Here is a 22,706-nt window from a genome sequence, read left to right on the forward strand (position 1 = left end):
GCTATTGCTATTGCTTGGCAACTGGCTCATATTTATGACTGTTGCAGTGTCTTGGGGTCATATGATCCCCTTTTGCAACCTTCTGATATGCAGAGACAATGGAGAAATCAGAACCAATTTACACCCACGTTACTAATTAACAATTGCAGTAATTTACTTAACAATTGTTGCAAGAAAGGTTGTAAAATGGGGCAAAACTCACTTAATAACTGTCTTGCTTAGTAAGTGAAATTTTGGGCTCAATTGTGGTAATAAGTTGAGGACTTCCTGTGTTGCTTTACATTGAAAGGGAATTCTAAGGCCTGCAACTTTGCTCTTGTCAGAGCAGTAGGCAGCTAGAGGTAGTTCAGTCCACATTCCTGGGTCTCATCTTCACAATCACTGGGTGTATTTATATAGGAGGAGGAAGAGGAGCAGGAGCAGGAGGAGGACTGTGGGGTTCTTGGTGCTTTTTTTAAAAAAAAAATGTTTTATTAGTTTTTTATTTTTAAATATACATCAATATCAATACGTGCTTTCTGAGCTTGGTTGTTTGCTTGGGTTTCATTACCCAACTAGGTAACCTCATCAGTGTGAGGGGGGTGGGTGGGATTTGCTTCAGTTGCCAAGTCCCAGATTGCAATTACAGAGATGTTGGGATGGCAGCAAGGCCCAACTGTAATCAGTATTTGTTCTGCACTACTTTAACTCTGAACAATTGCTGAACGAAAGGTTGTAATTCAACAACTGCCTGTATATGGTGGAATGTAGCCTGGAGATTCCCAGGAGGATGAAGTGATAGTAACGTTTAGATAGTTTGAGATGAAGAGAGCCAAGCTGGCTCCTTCCTAGAAGTTCTCAGAATATATCTTTAATGATGCGAGTAGTTTGCTTTAGCTTAGCAAGATTCTGCCTATAGCTGAGGAAGAAAAAAAGAAACTGCTCAGAAGTAACTCTACATGTCTGTCTTGTATTTTGGGGCCTGACACTGTACTTTGACCTGGTCCTGCTATGTTGGGAACTGAACTTGGGACCTTGAAAATGAATTTTTTTTACTACTTATCCATGATTCCTCTTTTTCCAATAGGCTATCTTCCAATAGATCTTAACAGAAAGGAAGAAGCAAGAGTAGCAGCACCTATCTCAGAAGGCTCACCTGAAGCAGGGGTGATGCGGTGGCCATTTTTCAGCCAAGCAATAGCAGGTTTGGGGGTCCCGTTGACTTTGCACTCCAGAACGATGGTCCCGCTCACATTAACCTCCAAGTCGGTAAAGTTCTCCATAATGTAAGGCACCGTCTTAACTGCAAACAAAGGTAAAATGACATATTTTAACACCAAAAGTTTTGCACTTCTGTGGTCACTGAGGCAACCCTGAACAAAAGAAAATAAGAAAATTATAAATATCAAATCAATTCAGCTTGGGCACCACAGTAAATGTTGGCTAGAACAAAAATTTAAATTGTTAATATGAAGATGAACAAGATCCTCCTCTTCCTCTACCATAAAATGTCCTGTAAGCTATTAGTTCTCATGATTCCAAAGCTAAATACCAATTCAATTTAGTAATACCTGCTCAACATTTATGCTTTTTCCTTTTCTCCCCATCAAGGAATGAAATCTGGAACCCCATTCCACTCCAATCCTTCAGTCCTAACCCCAAAAAGAACGTGTGATGAGTAAAAATGGTGGTTGTTTTTTTTTTTAAATAATGACTCATCTCAGTTTATTTATGACACTTTCAGAATGAAAGTAAGTTTACAAGGCAGGTTTGATTCTCCCAATTGTATCTCTTATCAACATCCTTTGTTCCCTGGGCTTTCTGATGTGCTGTTTTGTTTCCAAAACTAGTCCTGGTCTAGCTGACTGTTTAAAACTAACTTAACTTACTTTCATCATTTCATTCTAGAAAATTTTTCTTTTATTTCTTTGTTCTTCCCAGGTTGAAGAAATTTTATCATTTCTACTGATTTGATTCCATCTCTAGTGCTAATTGCATCTGATTTCCTAACACAAATTAATGATGGTGAATTTGGAAACTTTGCTTGATTAGTATGTTTCTAATTATCCAAACACATACAGAGGCATTTTAGGGTCAATTTTGCAAAGGCTGTCCCTTTGTGTAAATAGGAATATTGCCAAAATTGTACCTGCATATAAGTTGGAATATTGCTGGAATTGCCTTGTTTGGCATTTTGCAACGATGTAATTCAAAACTGCTCGTAAATAAGTCCATATTATGGAAATGTAAGAAAAAAAATAGCATTCTCTTAGAGCAGGGGTCTTCAAATTTGGCAACTTTATGACTATGGACTTCAAGTCCCAAAATTTCTCACCCAGCATGGCTGCCTGAGCAATTCTGGGGATTGAAGTCCACAAGTCTTAAAAGTTGCCAAGTTTGGAGCCCATGTATTAGAGCAGAGCTTCTCAACTTTGGCAACTTTAAGATGTGTGGACTTCAACTCCCAGAATATATCTTAAAGTTGCCGAGGTTGAGAAATACTGTATTAGAGAAAAGTATAGGCCACATAGTGGCCAAGAACATGATGGGACAGATGTTGCCACCCTTCTTACATTTTATGCTGAGCATGGTACTTTTCTCCAGCTGCTTGGTGCGGTTGTGGTAGCTTGATGCTCGGCACTTGTAAAGCCCTGCGTGAGCCTGGGAGACATTATGGATGTCCAGCACTAAGGAGATGGAATAGTTGTCCACCTTCTTCTGGGTGAGAGCTGTGGGGACTTCCTGCAAGGTGGGGTCGTACCAGATGAGGTGATCGTAAAGATACTTGGAGCACTTGCAGGTCATCTGGACATGGCTGGTCACAATAGCTGTCATTTGGGAGTCTGCCTCCAGGCTGGATTGCATGTCTGCAAGAAACACCAGAGAGAAGCAGACCAATTATTTATTTATTTATTTATTTATTTATTTATTTATTTATTTATTTATTTATTTATTTATTTATTTATTTCTATGCCGCCCAACTCCCTGGGGACTCTGGGTGGCTTACAACAAAAAATAATGTGAACAATATACCATAAAAGTTGTTTTAAAAAAAACATTAAAAACCCATACACTCCATTCATGGCCGGTCTCGCAAGATTGCAGCAGCGAGATCAATGGCCCCAGGCCTGCCGGAAAAGCCAGGTCTTCACTGCTTTCCAGAAGGCCAATAGGGTGGGGATGGTCCGGACTTCAGGAGGTAATTGGTTCCAGAGAGCCGGGGCAGCCACAGAGAAGGCCCTCCCCCGCGGGCCTGCCAGCCAACATTGTTTAGCTGACGGGACCCAGAGGAGACCAACTCTGTGGGATCTTACCGGTCGCTGGGAGCTATGTGGTAGAAGGCGGTCTCGAAGATACCCTGGCCCTAAGCCATGTAGGGCTTTAAAGGTAATAACCAACACCTTGAATTGTGTCCGGAGACCGATAGGGAGCCAGTGCAGCTCATGGAGAATTGGTGTAATGTGGGTGTATCTAAGTGCACCCACGACAGCTCTCACGGCTGCATTCTAGACCAACTGTAGTCGCCGAACACTTTTCAAGGGTAGCCCCATGTAGAGCGCATTGCAATAATCCAACCGTGAGGTGACAAGGGCATGAGTGACTGTGAGGAGAGCCTCCTGATCTAAGTGGGACAATTTCTCCCCCCCCCCAGAACCAAGGACGGACAATCGACATAGTCTTTAGGAGGCAATACCCAGAGCCATTCGGTCTTGTCTGGGTTAAGTCTGGGCCTGTTGACTCCCATCCAGACCCTCAGGGCCTCCAGGCACCGGCACATCACATCCACCGCCTCACTGAACTGACGCAGGGTGGAGATATACAGCTGGGTGTCATCAACATATTGCTGATATCCCACCCCGTATTGTCGGATGATTTCATCCAGTGGTGAATTTGGACCCAGATGGAGCTGAGTATATGGAGGATTTCCTTATTTCCACCCCTGAGAAGAAGGCTTCAGAATACAGGTAGCCCTAGACTTACAACCACAATTGAACCCAAAATTTCTGTTATTCAGTGAAACATTTGCTAAGTGAGTTTTGCCCCATTTTACGACCTTCCTTGCCACAGTTGTTAAGCGAATCACTGCAGTTGTTAAGTTAGTAACCCGGTTGTTAAGTGAATCTAGCTTCCCCATTGAATTTGCTTGTCAGAAGGTCACAAACGGGGATCATATAAACCAGATGCCAAATGTCTGACTTTTGATCACATGATCAGATGCTGCAAAGGTTGTAACTGTGAAAAATGGTTGTAAGTCATATTTTTCAGTGCTGTTGTAACTTTGAACAGTCACTAAACAAACTGCTGTAAGTCGAGAGTACCTGTACAGTGCATGGTTGGAGAATATGTTGTGGGCACTTCCACAAAATTGTGACAATTAAGGAGGTGATTTAGCATTGTGTGACTTCCAGTCAAGGGTGTCAAAGGCTGGCTTTCAAGAGCCCCCAAACCAGAATGGGAGACCCTGAGCAAAGAGTGTCCCCCATCTCTACAGAAGGGGAGGACTGAGAGCAGCATTAGATGATTAGAAAGACATGCTCCTATGCATCAGAAATGCAGAAGCAGTTGTAAAATATGGAGTGCTGATTGGTGTGCGGGATGGAGAGAAGGAGAGAGAGCGGAAGAGGAAAGGAGAGGAGAAGAAGGAGAGAAGGAGGAGCGGAAGAGGAAAGGAGAGGAGAAGAAGGAGAAGGAGAGGAGGGGAGAGAGGAAAAGGAGAGGAGAGCCTTTTTATATAATTTATCTATCTATCTTGATGGCACAGTTGCCTAGAGATGGAGCTCTCGCTTCACAATCAGGAGGCTGTGAGTTCGATCCTAGGCAGTGGCAGGTATTTCTCTCATTGGACACAATGAATAATTGTTTGCTGTGAACTCCAAATAGGCGTCAGGGTGTCTAGATAATAAACATTCAAGCTCTGTTTGGTCGCTCTGATTGCATCCCAATGCAAGGGATTACAGTGTCATTAAAAGAAAAAAAATTCTATCTATCAGTTTGTTTATCTGTAAAGGAGTTTTGGTTGCATGATTATAGCCGCCATCTTGCCTTTTTTGACCTGAAAATCATTGCAGGTTGCATCTTCTAAGCTTACACCAGATATTTCTTGACTTTTGGGGGTGATGCACATTCTTTACCTGTGATGTAGAACCTGATGCTTCTCTCTTCGGTGTCCAACTTGTTGGAAGCCACACAGTAATAGATTCCGGAGATGTTGCTTGACGTCATGGTCAAAGTGCTTAAAACCTTCCAAAGGAAAAAGAGAAAAAAAGAGGTTACTTTCTGATGAAACATTTCCCTATATCCACAAAAAGCTGCAGGGACATTGCTTGGTGATGTAGAACAAAACAGAGTTGGCACTTCCCTTTGCTTGCAGTCAAGACCGATTGTAAAAAATATTTCAAACGCTGCAGATTATTCATGAATGAAAAGTACACAATGGACTTGAAACAGTTAATGGTACAAAGAGGGCATCAAATGGCTTATATCAGGGGTCTCCAACCTTGGCAACTTTAAGCTTAGCTGGCTGAGGAATTCTGGGAGTTGAAGTCCACAAGTCTTAAAGTTGTCAAGGTTGGAGACCCCTGGTTTATATAAGCCATGGTGGTGCAGTGGTTGGAATGCAGTACTGCACGCTGACTCTGCCCACTGCCAAGAGTTCAGTTCTGACTGATTCAGCCTTCTGTCCTTCCAAGGTCAGTAAAATGAGGACCCAGATTGTTGGGGGCAATATGCTCACTCTGTTATCTTCTTAGAGAGAGCTGTAAACTACTGTGAAGTGGTATATAACTCTAAGTGCTATTTATTTATTTATTTATTTATTAGATTTTTATACCGCCCCCTCTCCGGAAGGACTCGGGGCGGTGAACAGCCAAAATTAAAAAACATACAATATAAACAATTAAAATACGTTTAAAACAGAATTAAATCCAAAATGGCTCCCCAATTTAAAACGCCTTACCCATACCCCTATAAATAAGACGAATTTAAAATTTAAAAATTTAAAATTTCCACATTTAAAAAGGGGGAAGATTTAGGCCAGGCCAGCTTGATATTGTTATTGTATAAACCTTAGTGATTGATTTAAAAAAAACTTGTAACTTTCTTGGAGGAAATTAGTCTCACAAAATGAGAGTGGTTATTATAAAGGTGGCTCAATTTCCTAAGAACTGGTAATACAGGTAGTCCTTGACTTACAACAGTTCATTTAGTGACTCTTCAAAGTTACAACAGCACTGAGAAAATGGACTAATGACTGTTTTTCACATGACCATTGCAGCATCTCCTTGGTCATGTGATCAAAATTCAGACACTTGGTAACTGACTCATATTTATTACTGTTGAGTATCCCGGAGTCATGTGATCCCCTTTTGTGACCTTCTGACAGGCAGAGTCAACTGGGGAGCCGGGTTCTCTTAACAACCATGTTACTAACTTAACGACTGCAATGATTCACTTAACAACTGTGGCAAGAAAAGTCATAAAGTGGGGCAAAATTCCCTTAACTGTTTCACTTAATAACAGAAATTTTGGGCTCACTTGTGAAGTCAAGGACTACCTGTGTAAGATCGATTTCTAAAGTCTGCCCAAGCATGACCTCTTGGGAGAATTTGTTCAAGCTATTAAAAAAAGGAAAAAAAAAACTCAGAAGGATAAAAGAGTAGATTTCCTTGTAAGACAAGTTGATATTCATGTCGGACATGTGGAGGAATTTGCACAACCCAAAGTCCTATAATTGGGGGTGTAGGCATGGACAGACTTAATTAGGGACAAACCAATTTTGTAACTAGGATGGTGCAACGCAGCACCTTCTTACCCAGAAATCAATGTGGTCTTATTTTTGACGTGATTAAATTAGACTGATAAATGTACTCTTTACCTGCATGTTGTAATTCCAGTTTGTGAACAAGGTATAATTCAATGTAAACTTCCAATAAGGGAAGTGGGAGCCTTTCTAAGCAATGCCACCTGCCAAGAATGCTGGACCACGGATCCCTTAAGGACTCCCTGGCCATCCTGATCTGGATCAGTTCTTGTGTTTACTTCGAAATAGGGTGAAAAAAAGATGTGGGTGACTAGAGGAAATTATAGATGCTGAAATATTATTTTTGTTCATGAATTCAGCTTTCCTAATTATTGATGACAATATTAGGATCGAACATATATAAACAGGTTTGCATATATATGTGTATGTATGTATGAGGATTAGCAATGATTCTGTTTTAGCTTCCTAAACTTCTCTCAGGAGCTTTGAGCTGTGGTCCTGGCAGTGCTTTTCTGCTAGGTTTATCTTGTAAAATGAATTAACCCAAGGCAAAATACTGACCTGACTCATATCGATGGGCTGAAATATTAGATCCTCTAAAAATTTTATCACACTCATCTAGAAGTCTTAACTTCCATTTGGCTTTCAATTTTTAACTCTCCTGTTATTTTTGGAGTGATGTTAATACTAAAGCCAAATGAGGTTAACTTCTAGATCAAAGCATTCTACCTTGAGCAGCTGGCAACCATTCTTCCTTAAAAAAAAGAAAAATCAGAAATAGTTCATACGGATTGCCTTGGGAAATTTTCTGTTCCCCATGCTCCTACTTCTGGAGTTCCTGGAAGAGAAGAGCTGGCTTTTTCTGGCTCTTATTGTCATCCAAACACGAAAGCAATTACACTTTAATTAGGGAAAAAGGCTTTCTTTTTTCCTTGTTAGGGTTCTGATGAAAAATGTAAAATGAAGATGAGTTCACATTGTAATGATTGATTCTGGCATAAGGCCATTATTTGTGGAAGTGTTTTCAATCTGGGATGGCAAATTCCAGTGGTTCTCACTGTGAAAAGGACAATCTGACTTGTATCTGTCTCCACCTTGTAGAAAACGTTGTGGCGGGTTTTTGTCATTCAGCAAGATTGTTGAAGTAGCAGCAGATGCCCAGAGAACTAAGCAAGAGAATGACTCTTGACCTCCTCTGAAAGGAAATATACCCCAAGCCCACCAACTCAGATCGAGGAACAGCTATATGGCAAGAGCAAACTTTCTTGAGGATACACAAGAACAAAATCAAATTAAAAGATGGAGGAAGGAGACCACCGAACAAAGAATAACATTTAAGGAGGATACGCCTGAAGGATCTGACTTCCCTCATGCTACCTGGTGGATCCTGAAAGGTTGAGAGTCGGAGTGCCTAAATGTAAAACCAATATGCTCAAGTGGAGGATCTTGGCAGATAACAACACACCATGTGAATAGAGACAGAGCCTGGGCCATCTTCTGGTATGTTGGCTACCAGAAATCAGCACCGATAATTATCTATTTTTGGCCAATGACAAAGCCAAGAAGCTGCCTTCATTCTGGCAGTTTAAAGTTTGATCAAGAAGCAAGAAGGAGGAGGAGCAAGAGGAGGAGGAGGAGGATTATTGTTGGGGGTCAGGTTTTTGAAAACAGCCACAAACTTTGGCTATTTGCCCAGGTTATTTCAGCACAAACTGTTTTTCCTTGGACTGTATCTAAGACTCTCCCTTTCCTTGATTTTACCTTCACAGTGATCCTATGAAGATTAGAGGGAAAGGAGGTGACTTCTTCTAGATCTCCTTTTAATTTCACACTTGAGAAGAGAGTTGGAGTTGGTCCTGGTCCAACACTCTAAACATTTTAGTAATGGTGATGGTCAACTTTTGTTTTAGCTTGGGAGAGCATATTTTGACTTGTTTTCCTGTTCTTGGAGGTACAGTTGATGCCACGATGCCCAGAAGGTGCATGGGCATGAGATTTTTAGCCCTTAACTTCTCATGGGTTCTGGCACGTTCAGCTGTGCTCCTTGGCTTTCAACCACAAGAGCAGATTGACTATCATATGTTCTCATATGCTAGTTTTCCATTCAGGCTCCTTGTGTTCAATCAGACTTACTTCCAAGGGTTGTCTTCATCAAAGGAATTATCTTTATTTATCTGTGTATCTATGTAGGTATTATAAACCACCCAGTTTGTTTATTACAAACTTCTCAGGAGTCCCTGATGGACTAGGATGTGTATCATGTACACATAATGTTGGACATGTCACTAGAAGGCAAAATTATGAAACTGCATCTCACATAATTTGGCCATGTCTTGCAGGGGAATTCCTGGAGGAAGCAATTATGTTTGGAAGAGTTCGCAGTAAAAGCAAGCCAGGCGGTCAAAGAAGACGGTGGCTGGACACCATCAAAGCTGACACTAGCCAGAAAAACCCAAAAAAGCAGTGCAAGATTGGAGGATATGGAGAGACCTGGCCCATAGAATTGCCAAGAGTTGGACGTGACTAAATGGACAAGAACATCATCCTGTATGATGTAAACACTGCAATGGTGTAGGACTTAGGAACCATTCATCCAAAATGCTCTTGTGAATGAGGGACTATGAACACAGCACCTCCCTATAACATCTGACAGCAGTTGTGTCCTTTTCTGGGGTTATATAGAGAAAGACATGGATGCTTTGAACTGTCCTCCACTTGCACGCCCACGTGCAAAGAACTATTTTGAAGCTCCAATTCAAAGAGCTGCACAACCCTAGTCAGTACATAAATAAAAATTTAAGTCATGTCACAGTGCAAAAATTCCCAGGAGATCAATTACTTCACAGCTCTTAAATCTGTATAGATAAGGAGTTTGAAAGCATGCAGTATAAAAAAGAAACAGCCATGCCTCTGTTTACTCCCAGGGTGACCTTATGATTAAAAAGAGAATAATTTATTATTGAAATGAGTGAGTGGGCCAGTGTTATTTAATTCTGGCTTAGATTATTATTTCCTTGCCTCTTTGATAGTTCAAACTAACTACAACTATTTAGAGATAAATAAAGGCAAAACAGCTATCTGATTATGGATTTCCTAAGGCCATGAAATGTTTTAATGGCTTATTTCAAATTTATCTGGACACTTAGTTCATTTGTAACTTTCTAAAATCAAAGTTTTAATTATCCTTTTGCTGTTTATTCCAAAAAGATGTTTTTAATTTCTAATTGAAACTTTCTTTAGCTAAGGAAGGCTTTTTTAAAAAAATCAGACTTTTTGATTTAAAGTTTTCTAATAACTGAAAAGCAGTTAACAAGCAAATTTCCAAAAGTGACTAGAAAAGGAAGTTTAGTGGTACCTCAATACTCAACTGCTTTGAAACTCATCAAATTTGGTATGAAGTGCATTCCGGTATGAGAATTTTGTCCCAGTACTCATCATTTGTTTGGTACTCAATGAACAAGCTAGAACTTGTCAGTGTTGGCTGCCTTGTGACTCACTATATTATTCCTTATGGGGAAAATTAGTTTGGTACTCATCATTTTTGATACTCATTGTGCCTTCTGGAACCAATTAAGGATGAGTACTATTGAGGTACTACTGCATGTGAACCGAGTTTCCTTTCAAAGGTGTTAATTGTGGTTTCAGCAAGATGGCTGCTCTCTCATCTCCCAGAGCAATAAAACTGCCAGAGACTGTTGTCTTGCAAGCAAAGCAGCAGTATGGAGCATTTGTGGGCAATCTCAAGTCCTTGTCCAGAGAGGATTTATCAAAGAAACATTCTATTTGCTGGCTTTTCATTCCATGTGGTTGTTGATTCCACTTTTTGAAGCCGTCTTCGGCCTCCCGTTTCTTCCTCCATATTTTGGAATTAATTATAAGGAATCCTTCCCATGGAAAAACGCTTTTGTTTTGATTTTTTTTAAAAAAAACCCCATAAGATTTGAAAAGTTGGACACTAGAGGGAACTAAAGATTACAAACAAAGGAGAAGAGCACATATTGATTTACAATTACAAAATGAAACAAAATATTTTAACATTAGATATGCTGAAGGATATTTTTGAACAATGTACTCAGAAGTTAATTTTAATAGTGTCAACAGAGACCTCTGCCTCTATGGAGAGATAAAAGTGCCTAAAAATGATAAGGAAGAGGGACATGTTCTACCTGGAAAGACTGAGACTAAGTTGAAAGTGGATTTACAAATGCCAGGCTACAAGAATGACATGGAAAAAGATGCTACACTCGAATACAAAAAAGCCCTAGAAGGTTGCAGGAATTGGGTATGTCTAGTCTGGCAAAGAGAAGGACTGGGGTGACATGAGAGCAGTCTTCCAATACTTGAGGGGCCATCACAGAGATTTGATTTTATCATAGAACTACATTTGATGTATAACATTGGAAAGTATTATCCATTTAGGCAAACATTATAAATGTCCTGCTGAACATTTCTGGTAATTACTGCCACAAAACAAAAGCAGGCTGAAAATAGAATTTTGTACAGGTAGTTCTCAACTTGCAGCCATCATTTAGCGATGGTTCAGAGTTCCAAAGGTGCTGAAAAGTATGGCTAGTCCTCATACTCACAACCGTCCTGGCATCCCTACAGTCATGGGAATATAATTTGGACAGTTAGCGCATTTACAACGGTTGCACTATCCCAGGGTCACATGGTTGCCATCTGCAATCTTTGCACTAGCAAAGTCAATGGGGAAGCCAGCAAGAAATCACAAGACATGGTTACATGATATCTCGCTTAATGACTGTAGCAAACTATGGTCATTGCTGTGTCCCAGTCTTCCCTCTGGTCCGTTCCCCTATCGGACGCCAAAGAAGTGAAGACACATTCTGATTGGCTGACCATCTGACAGCTTAGTATAAAAGACCTGTCAGAGGAGAACTCCTCAGCTGTTGTCATTAGCTGAGCAGCCACCTGTTAGCTACCTCTGTTAGCCTTCAATAAACCTGTTAGCCTTTGAAATAAGTCTCGCCTCAGTCTGTCTGCCGCTGTTCATGGTACTGAACAGTCATAAAAGTGGGTACGGTCATGTGATGCCTCACTTAATGACCACACCACTTAACAACACATTTTGCAGTCCCTATTGTGGTCATAAGTTGAGGACCACCTATAAAAGCTTTCACAAATCATTTTGGGGCCATAAAGGTTTATTTCCAAATGTAAAAGAAGTAACACTGTCCTTACCCTTGTACTGTATATATCATTTTGAAAAGAAAATATTAAGAAATATTTCAGTTTTGGTTCCCATTATGTAAAGCACGGGGGAGGGGGGAAGAAGATTCCCCTCCTTTTCAAATTCCCATTTTCTTTCTCTGCATCTTCTTCTTATTAATCAGAGCCACCCATGAGTTGGAATGAAGTGACCGAATACAGATATGTTTGTTTTTTCCCCTTTCCTGGCAAGCAGGCCTGCTTCCAAATAAAGTCTTATACTACAGCTATATTTTATTTTTAAATAAGTTGATAGGACCTTGAGGGACCCAGGGACATTTTTGAAAATAAAGTTATTTCTAGGGACTTGTGTTTGTGCTGTGGAATGAGCCAGTTTCCCATGGACTATTGGTTTTAATTAGGAGGGTCAAGCTAAATTCAAGTAGGCAGATGGCCTGGCCACGCAGGGGAGATTTCTTGGAGAGTCACTGTCAATCACTACAGACAGAATGGTGAGAAAGCAATGGAAATTGTGCCTCAAAGATGTTGCTTAGACCCAACTCTTTTCTGGAAGCCGAAGCAATGAATGGTTGTGGGAACTGGGTATGTCTAGTCTAGTGTAAAAAAGAACTAGGGCTGAATGTCTAGTCTAATGAAGAGAAGGAATAGGGAGTGACATTCTAACAGTCTTCCAATATTTGTGGGGCTGTCACAAAAAAGGAGTCAACCTAGTCTTCAAAGAAGGACAAGAAGCAACAGATGGAAGCTTATCAATGAGAGATCCAACCTAGAACTAAGGAGAAATTTCCTGACAGTGAGAACAATTAATCAGTGGAATAGTTTACCACCAGAAGTTGTGGGTGCTCCATCACTGGAGGTTTTGAAGAAGAGACTAGACAGACATTTTTCTGGAAAGGTATAGGGTCTCTTGCTTGAGCAATGAGTTGAATTAGAAGACCTCCAAAGTCCCTTCCAATTCTGTTATTTTTATTCTATTCTTCTGGGTGTCTGTATCAACCTCAAAGGTAAGACAACATGCCTGAAGGCCCTTTAGAAGAATAACCTACATCATAACAGAAAGGGCCTCATTTACAAGGAACTGCTCTTAGCATTGTTTTATTCTCAGTTTTGGTGAATCTGCTACCTGCAAAGTGGAGTCCCAGCTAGGAACAAAAATCAGGAAATTTGAAGAGCCCACTTAAAGATTCATCCTTCTTTGTCCTGAATGAATTTGTTGGCCACTGGAGAAGCAGCTTTTGCACCTTTAGGTGCACAACTGTAGAACTTGTAATCAGCTCCCTAAATTATATTGCCTTTAATAAAGGATTCAAAGTATTCGGAATTTAACCTTTTAAAACTGAGTTAGTTCTAAAACTTTAACTCTTTTAATGAGATGATTATTATTGGATGGATATAAATTGTAACGGTGATGATGATGATGATGATGATGATGAGCTTACTGGCAACATTACATGGCAGAGGTATGTGTCCTGCCTTTTGTATGGCTATGTTCCCATGACATGTTAAAACTGAATTAGTGGAAGGGTTAGCATGTCGTGAGAATTCTAAAAGGAGGTCAACTGATCCAATCAGTTAACTCCTAAAGTGGCAGATTTAGCATTTTATGGCCAACTGAGGCCATCTGGATTTTGTTTCCAGATCTGATAACTCCTAGTTATAACATCTGAATTGGGCCTACACAAGCTGTGGTGGTGCAGTGGTTAGAATGCAGGCTAATTCTGCTGACTGCCAGTAGTCCAATCCTCACCGGCTCAAACTTGTGTTTTTCCCTGCCCACCTGGAAGTGGTCACTGTTAAGGGGAAAACTTTGGCAACCAGCAACATATTCCTTAGCAACTGTTTTGCTTTTATTATTTTATTTTATTTTATTTTATTTTATTTTATTTTATTTTATTTTATTTTATTTTATTTTATTTTATTTTATTTTATTTTATTTTATTTTATTTTATTTTATTTTATTTTATTTTATTTTATTTTATTTTATTTTATTTTATTTTGCTTTTGTTTTGTTTTGTTTTGTTTTGCTTTTGTTTTTGTTTTTTCTTTTGCTTTTGAAGTATCTATATTCCTACCCTAACCCTAACCCTAACCTAAGTGATACACTGGGAATTGCTCTCCGGCAGCTCTGCGATACAAGAGGCGGGGCAGTTGAAGGAATGCAAGGCACATGAGAAAACGTCTGAGTCTGAGCTAACTCTATACCACATTCCATTAAAGACTGGCTGTCAGAGCTCTGACATTTTTACTATTTTACTATTTTATCTGGCCTAACCAAACACTAATAAAAGTACTTTCTAGGATATGACTGGAATTGGTCTGTTTGCTGAAAGATCTATTTTTGATGGGAAGGAGGACTGTAAATGATATGCTTAGGTTGCCTCTCTCACCACTAAATTGCTTGTAAAGTTGTAGGACATCATCAGAAACGTCTGGTTTCCCCAGATATCTACAAACTTGATTATAGCTTTATTAAAAGACTGGCTTCCCTAAAGAGACTTAGTGGGAAGAAACTTGAAATACAGGCCTATGATAACTTGGCTGTATTCATCTTCACTGAGAGATAAAACCAAGAGTGTTCATGGAGTGAACAGGCACAGCTGTATAATTGAAGTTTTTCCTCTTTTATACTTGTATGGCAAGGAATCTGGTATCAGTTGTGATGCTGGGCCAGCCATCTTGCAGACACTGGCACACACACACCTGTCCTTGAAGGTGTTTATGGGTACAATGATAAAAAAAAACCATTTAAAAACAGGCCAGGATTAAATCTGAAAATCTAAAAGGGTGCAGTCTCCGCACCTGTTAAATTATGGTCTATTGCTAAAGATCAAATTAGTGTATTAAATTGATTATTATTTAGTAAATATGATCTTACAAAGAATACAGCAGTATTAAAACCAGAATCATGGCAAAAACCTGCTGAAGGGGACTCAACCAGATGCCTTAAAATGTATTTTAGAGAGTACAATGCCCTGCTGCATTTTGTGTGTGTGCGTGTGTGTAGCAAAAGTGTCAGGAGAAAGAAGAGAAGAGAAGAGAAGAGAAGAGAAGAGAAGAGAAGAGAAGAGAAGAGAAGAGAAGAGAAGAGAAGAGAAAAGAAGAGTTGGAAAGATGTATTGGACATTTTTTAGTCCAACTCCCTGCTCAAGCAGGAGGCCCTATTCCAGTGATAGTTAAACTTTTTGGTGCCGAGTGCCCAAAGCGCGTGTGTGTGCATGCGAATGCACGCATGCATGCCTGAACCACCAAAATGCAATGCGAGTGCCCCCACAAATGTGCCCTGCCCCCCCCCCCCGTGCATGTGCCTGGCCCCCTGTGCCTCTTTTTGGCTTCTAGGTTGGTGCAGCAGGCTTTCCAAGCCCAAAACATTTTGGGTCTGGAAAGCCTCCTGCACCAACCTGCACCTCCCTGTGCATGTGCCCCGCCCCCTGTGCATGCGCAGCAGAGACCCGAAGACCACTGGCTGTCAGGAGGCGCGCACACGTGCGTGGTGGAGCTGGGCTGGGGCAATGGCTGGCATGCCCGTAGAGAGGGCTCTGCATGCCACCTGTGGCACGTGTGCCATAGGTTCGCCATCACGGCCCTATACCATTACGTACAAATGGCTGGCCAATCTCTTCTTTGAAACCTCCGGTGATGGGGCACCTACAGCTTCTGGAAGCAAGTCGTTCCACTGATTAATCCTTCTCACTGTCAGGAAATTTCTCCTTAGTTCCATCTTGGCTCTCTCTTTGATAAGCTTCCACCTTCTTCCCTTGCCCTTAGGTGCTTTGCATAATAAATTCAACCAATCTATCAGAATAGAGCTGGAAGGGACCTTAGAGGTCTTCTAGTCCAACCCCCTGCTCAAGCAGGAGACCCTATACCATTTCAGACAAGTGACTGTTCAGTCACTTCTTAAAAACCTCCAACGATGGAGCACCCTCAATTTCTGATGGCAAATTGATGCCCTCTTCCCCTGTGACAGTCCTTCAAGTATTCTAAGACTGCTATCATGCCACCCCTAGTCTTTCTCTTCGATACTTTTTTTATATGCATTACTGTCAGAGAAGAAAGTTTTCACTTTTCACTTTAGGTAACCAGATGTATTTTCTTTCTTAGGTTCAGAAATGATGAGGCTGCCAATTGAAAAGGTCACAGGTCACACATTACAAACTGCAGGTATGGAAGTTTTATAAATTTTATATGCCTATAGTCCTCTCTCTGTTAAACTTGTGACTTTTGTGTGATTGTGACTTTTAGCCTTCTCATTTTCCCTTGCTTTTGGCATGGCCATCTTGGACTTCGAAAAGGGCAACTCTACCTTCAACGGTTCTCAATTATTGTTCCTCTGCCTGTGAGGAACCTTCCTGCTACTCCATTGTTACTTCCATTGTTACTTCAAGGCAAGCACAGCCTTGCTAGGGGTTTCTACCACCAACGAAGAGATCAAGCTTCTCAGATGAAACCTAACTAAAACTGGTCTTCATGTGACTTCAAGTGTACATTGTTTGAAATCTACATGTTCTACAAGAATAGCTTGCCTTCAGAAGTTGTGGGTGCTCCATCACCGGAGGTTTTTAAGACGAGACTGGACAGCCATTTGTCTGAAATAGTATAGCGTCTTCTGTTTAAGCAGAGGAGTGAATTAGAAGACCTCCAAGGTTCCTTCCAACTCTCATTCTGTTATAATCTTCCTCGAGCCTTTTCTTAAGTGTACTGAGCTCAGTAATGCCCGGAAATCACTTTATCTGGCCTAGTTCCTGGTGGCTATTAACAATCTCTTAAAATCCCACCAAAATATTCCTTCTGTCCTCATTTCTATAAATTCATCTCCTTTTTTTTTTTTTGCATTGTCCTATTGATTTAAAGTTTCCCTAAAGATAATAAATATCTAAAAATTTGTATCTGTATCCTGCAGGGGGAGATGCTACTGTTCTCCCAAATTCCTATATACGTCAAGTCTTTTTTGGGTTGATCTCTAGGCCTGGTGATTTAATAGACCCAATTGTGTTGTTTCCTTGGCAGCAAATACCAAACTAGTTTGCCCTCATCGTCTTTACTTCTCTCATGTAGCAAAAGCCTCCGGTGATTGATGGACTGAATATGCCACCCACCCCCCAGCATCTCTATATTGGATGGTTCATATCTCCCCTCCAGAGTACTATCTAGGCCTGACCTGCTTAGCTTCTAGTGAATCAGATCAGACAGGAGCTAACTGAAATGGGTTAAGGGTTAAGCAGTTTGGTTTTAGTTCTGTTTAATACAGAAGGAATGCATATTTTCTTTCTTCCCTCATCTTTTACTGAAGAAGAAAAAGGAAAGAAAGAATAAAAAGAGGCGAAGAAAATGGAAAATGATGCAAAATCATTCCTATTTAATCAGGATAACTCTTAATATTATTCTGAAGGAAGAAAGGAAGGGAGGGAAGAAGAAAGAAAAGAAAAGGTAGATGGATGGATGGATGAATGGAAGGAAGGAAGGAGGAAGGGAGGGGAGGAAGGTGGGATGGAAGGAAGCAAGGAAGGAAGGAAGAAAAAAAGAGAGAATGGGAAAGAAGAAATAAAAGATTTGCATTCTTCACTCCTTCCCTAAAAAGGACATTTTCCCAAGTTAGAGAAAAAGATTTCATTCAATCTCTGCATTATCTGGGACAGTGCCACATATGGCATACCGAACATGGCTGAAAAAGCTGTGTGGGGGAGATTGGAGGCTGTGAGTGAACTGTGCTTTCAAACCTTCAGAGGCTGCCTGAAGGCCCCTTTGCTGGGAGAAAGCTCATGGCAAAAGTGCTCTGTGCATGTTCTCAGGCTCGAGGCCAAAAGGGCTGCAAATGAGTCATGCATTTTTGGAGAGTTTTTGGACTGGGAGGGGGAAGTGAGTGATGTCATGGTCAGAGTCCAGCATTCCCAAAAAGCCAGAAGAGAGCAGCCACTGATCCCAGAGAGGAAAAATTCCAGGCATGAGAAGAATTTGGTCCTGGGAAGGAGTTTGTTCCTGGGAAATTCAAGAAAGGAGAACTAGGCGCATCCCATGTGGTTTAAGTTTACCTTTAACATATTGCCATGAACAAACTGCATATTTTTGATGTCCTTGATCCTGTTGGCTAAATAGGGAGTTTCATGCCTGACAGTTTTCTGGACTTTGATTCTTTCTCCACGTTGGGTGCACCTAGGGGGGAAGAAAAGAAAAAAGAATATTGAAACGGCTGCATCTGCTCTGACCATTCCTTCCCCAACCTCTCATCTCCCAGCTGTAGGATTACGACTCCCATGATCCTTGGCCTTGAGGTCATACTTCTGAAGGTGTTAGCAGTCCGACAATGTTAGGGACATCTTGAAGAGCTTGCTCTAAAGGATTCCTCCCACCGACTTGCTATTAATTCATTCCAGCCTCAGGATTTGGGGGGCAAGTTAAGAGCCAGTTTGGGTTAGTGGTTAAGGTACCAGGCTAGAAAGCGGGAAACTGAAAACTGACTAGGTGACTTTGGGCCAATCATCAGGACAGGGTGAGTTCTAATTAGGCACGAAAGCTAGTTGAGTGACTTTGGGCCAATCTTCCTCTCTCAGACCAATCCACCTCATAGGGTTGTTCTTATGGGGAAATAGGAGGAAGATGTGTTGGATATATTTGCCATGTTGAATTGTTTGTAAAAATAATAAAGGTGGGATACAAACAAATATCAATTTTATAAATGCGGAAACGATCAGATAAGCAAAGCAAGAATTCATTCAGCTGCTTCAGCTTTCTTTGCAAGTGCCTTAAGAAGGAGGAATGGCACTTTTGATGGTCATGAGGGATCTAACGGTGGAATACAAGCCAGGGTTCACTAATAGACAACATCATTGGGCATCTTCCAAGACCATCATTCCAGTAAGGGGCTCTCAGCCAAACTCCAATGTTTTCTGCCCAGGGTTTTTTTTTTTTTTTTGGTCTTTGCTGTATCAGCTGTTCTGGTGAATTTGTTTCTTCAAGAAACGTGGGAAAAGCCAAGAAATGGGTGGCAGGGGGTCTCTATGAGCTGGGTCAGGAGGGAGTTGCAAACCAACAGACACCCAAAACAGAGCCAATGTGCCTTTGGCTTTGGAGCATAGAAGCAAATTGCAACGATCTCTCTGCTTTGAAGGTGCAGGGGAGTCACTTGCAGACATTCAAAACTGCCATCAAGTCTCAAAATAACAAAAGAATAACAGCCATTCAGAGACTGCATTGTGCCCTACAAGGGATTTGGCCTTAGCATGTTGAGTGAACCCAGCAACATGCAAACCACAATTTGTGGCTTAGTGAGATAAGTGGATTCAGTCATTGTTGGTTTTTCAATAAACCATAATTAAAATAAACCAGGTCTTAGATGGAAAGATAATCCCAGCCCATATCCTTAGATAGCTTTAGGGAGCTACGGAGATGGCCTGATCATGCGACCGTTGAAGTTTCTTCCATCAATTATCACTTTATTCCAGATTTGCTGTCCTGACGCTTTGCAAACTAGATGATAAATCCTTTATCTCAGGATGGTGGGGAAGCTAAATGTGTAGCAATAGCAATAGCACTTAGACTTGCATAGCACTTTACAGTGCTGTACAGCCCTCTCTAAGTGGTTTACAGAGTCAGCATCTTGCCCCCAACAATCCGGGTCCTCATTTTACTGACCTCGGAAGGATGGAAGGTGGAGTCAACCTTGAGCCAGTGAGATTTGAACTGCCGAACTGCAGCCAGCAGTCAGCTGAAGTAGCCTGCAGTACTGCACTCTAACCACTGCGCCACCTCGGCTCAAAATGGCTGTAATAAGCCATTTTGTTTAATCTGAAAGTATCCAATTGAATTTATTCAGGATTTGATTCCGTGCTGGAACCCATCTTCAGGAAACTTTTCTCTATCTAGTCCAAAAGCTTGGAAGACAAAACCTCTGGTCCCAGTTACCAACCCAGGTTGGATCCTGCAACATTATTCTGGGACACGTATATTCGGCTTCATTCGTGAGTATCTGATTCATTTTGGAAGCCTGTCATCTGTAGAACTACAAGGGAGATTAAAGTAGATCCTATTTTTCATATAATCAAGTGAATTTACACCTGTACCAGATTAAGGAAAGTTGTTGATATAACTATTTAAACCACAGTTTGACCTGGATGATTGGGAATCTCCATAGACATTTAGGAGAGAGCCTTAGTATTTCCTAGGTGTATTTCCAAATGGCAGCACAGATCACGGACCAGATTCTTCGGCAGCTGCCTAGAACCAAAAGTTATTTTCTTCCATGATTTTCACACAGTTCTCTTTAGGGCAGTATTTATTGAGAAAAAAGCAACAAGAATTCCAGCAACTGAACTATTTCCCATTTAAAACTAATCTCTAAAATAGTTTTGGAGAGTTTAATTTAAAAAAAAAATATCCTTCCTATGATTTAGCAAAAAGGAGTACTTTCCACTGCTGATAGAGAAATTTGCAGCTGGTTATTTACATAATCGGTTTCTGAATCCTTATCAGCCTGGGAACCAATTCTTACACCAAGAGACTATTTGTATATTATATTTAGTGCACCAGTGGTGACAGTTTCATAGCTGCTTGTAACTGGCATTAACGTATTCATTCTTGGTTTAGATCACCACTAGCTAATCCCAAGGAGCATATAATACAGCCATTCTTGAAGAATTTTCAAAAGTTTACATTAATGTGAACTAAGTCCACCAAGTGACTCATACTTAGCAATAACATGAGCATATCTGTGAAAGCTATTTTTTACATATAGTTACAAGTAAACAGCTAAAAGTAAATTAAGTTGTACTAAAACAAGAAATAGAAAGAAATTTGACAGAGTAGGCAGAAGAAAAAGGCACATTTCAACTTTAAAATAATAACAGAGTTGGAAGGGACCTTCTAGTCCAACCACCTGCTCAAGCACTCAATGACCCTAATACTATTCCAGTCAATTGGCTGTCCAGTCTCTTCTCTTCTTTTCTTTTATTTTATTAAAAATCATCTGAATATTGATATTATAAATTTGGCTTGCATTTGTTACATAGCAGTGATTTGTGTTCTTTCATAATGGCTTCTTAGCTTTTCAACAATAAGATCTACTTATCAGAAACTTCTGGATTCTGGTGGGCCTATTTAATTGTTTTAAGTCCAAATGTCATGAGAGAAGTCTGAATCTTCTGAACTGCACTTAATGTAAGGTCTTGATCCTTTGTCCTGACATTAATCTAGTCAATTAGAGATCAAAGTCAGCTGCAAAGGATCAGGAACATTAAGTTGCAGTTCAGAAGGTTTATTGCTCAAACCTGTACACAGGAATCTAGGCAACTAAAGTTCAGTACTAAAATGGCACCAGATATCGGTCAATGGAGTTCAAAAGGGTTTGAACTTGAACCGTTTGTGGCAACGTAATGACTCTAAGCTGATGACATGCTTAACTCTGCCTCCCAGCTCTTCCTGCTCTTCTCCTACACTTTTATTGCAATGTTGCAATTTCATTGATTACAAATGAAAAAGTATTCATGTATTTATTTATTTAATTTATTTGCCACTCATCTCACTATTGAATGACTCTGGAGAGCTCACAACAGCTTAATAATAGTTAATATATTATTAACAAGTATTGGAGTGTATAACACCAGACATGTCACTGGAAGGAAAGATCACAAAACCGTGTCTCACTTATTTTGACCATGTCATGCAGGGGAAATTCACTGCAAAGAGCAATTAAGAGTTAGTGGTAAGAGGAAACCAGGCCGATAAAGAACACGATGACGGGACACCATCAAAGCTGACAACAGCCAGATCATAGAACAACTCAAAGAACAGTGCAAGATTGGAGAGACGTGGCCCTTAGAATCACCAAGCGTTGGACACAACTGAATGGATAACATCATCATCATCATATTATTGTTATTATTATTGTTGTTGTTATTGTTGTTGTTGTTGTTATTGTTATATCATATGCACATTTTATTTCTATCTGTGTATTTTGGCAAAGAGTGAGACTGAATAAAAATAATTTTTGAACATTATCTTCACAAGTATAAGTTTTTTGATTCATGCTTCTTCTTCTTCCTAAAATCTTTTTCAATATCTTTTTGAATTGGGGAACTGTCGTGAAAAATTCAGATTTTTTTTTTAAAATTTGATTTATATGCCGCCCTTCTCCGCAGACTCAGGGCGGCTTACAATGCGCTAAGCAATAGCCTTCATCCTTTTGTATATTTATACAAAGTCAGCTTATTGCCCCCACAATCTGGGTCCTCAATTTACCTACCTTAGAAAGGATGGAAGGCTGAGTCAACCTTGAGCCTTGGCGAGATTCAAACCTGCAGTAATTGCAGGCATCTGGTCTTAATAACCAGCTTAATAACAGGGTGCCTTAGACCACTGTGCTACCAAAGCTCTTAATTATTGAAAAATTATTGTTTTGTCCATTGACTTTGGAATGGCAAATCAGGTCAGCTTGCATTAAATGCAGACCATATAGCTCTCTAAGCCAAAGTACATGTGCAAATGACTAATACCATTTTAAAATGACACCACTGGCAACTTTCTCCAAGAGAGACATGTTATCAGGGTCAAGCAAAAATGGAGCATTTCTCAGAAAAGGAGGTTCTAGGAAGCCGTTATGATAGAGTTTTCCAAAAGTGGAGCCTTATGTGGGTTTCTAAGCCTATGTATAATGCAAAGCATCCAGTGTACATTGACCTCTTAATTTTTATGCTACAGCTCAAGCTTTTTTTCAGATCATGGATTTGCCAATTATGTTGAGATAAAATCACCACCCTTACAGAATAGAGTTTTGCTGGGACAGTCT

The 22,706-nt window shown here is 40.4% G+C and overlaps 1 protein-coding gene across 4 annotated transcripts in view; it reads right to left on the bottom strand.

Moving 5' to 3' along the window:
• The window catches only part of LOC117675990 (vascular endothelial growth factor receptor kdr-like), a 197,098-nt gene that overhangs the window by 59,140 nt on the left and 115,252 nt on the right, over nucleotides 1-22,706 (bottom strand). For all 4 annotated transcript variants that reach the window (XM_034435095.3, XM_034435094.3, XM_087877452.1 and 1 more), the window contains 4 exons: nucleotides 17,959-18,079; nucleotides 5,112-5,220; nucleotides 2,553-2,846; nucleotides 1,136-1,282 (listed from right to left, as the gene is read on the bottom strand). In XM_034435095.3, coding sequence (XP_034290986.2) covers nucleotides 1,136-1,282; nucleotides 2,553-2,846; nucleotides 5,112-5,220; nucleotides 17,959-18,079 — 671 coding nt within the window. The remainder of the gene's footprint in view (nucleotides 1-1,135; nucleotides 1,283-2,552; nucleotides 2,847-5,111; nucleotides 5,221-17,958; nucleotides 18,080-22,706) is intronic.

Source organism: Pantherophis guttatus, chromosome 12 (assembly GCF_059756535.1).
Source record: "Pantherophis guttatus breed Tessera chromosome 12, ASM5975653v1, whole genome shotgun sequence".
Lineage (NCBI taxonomy): Eukaryota > Metazoa > Chordata > Lepidosauria > Squamata > Colubridae > Pantherophis > Pantherophis guttatus.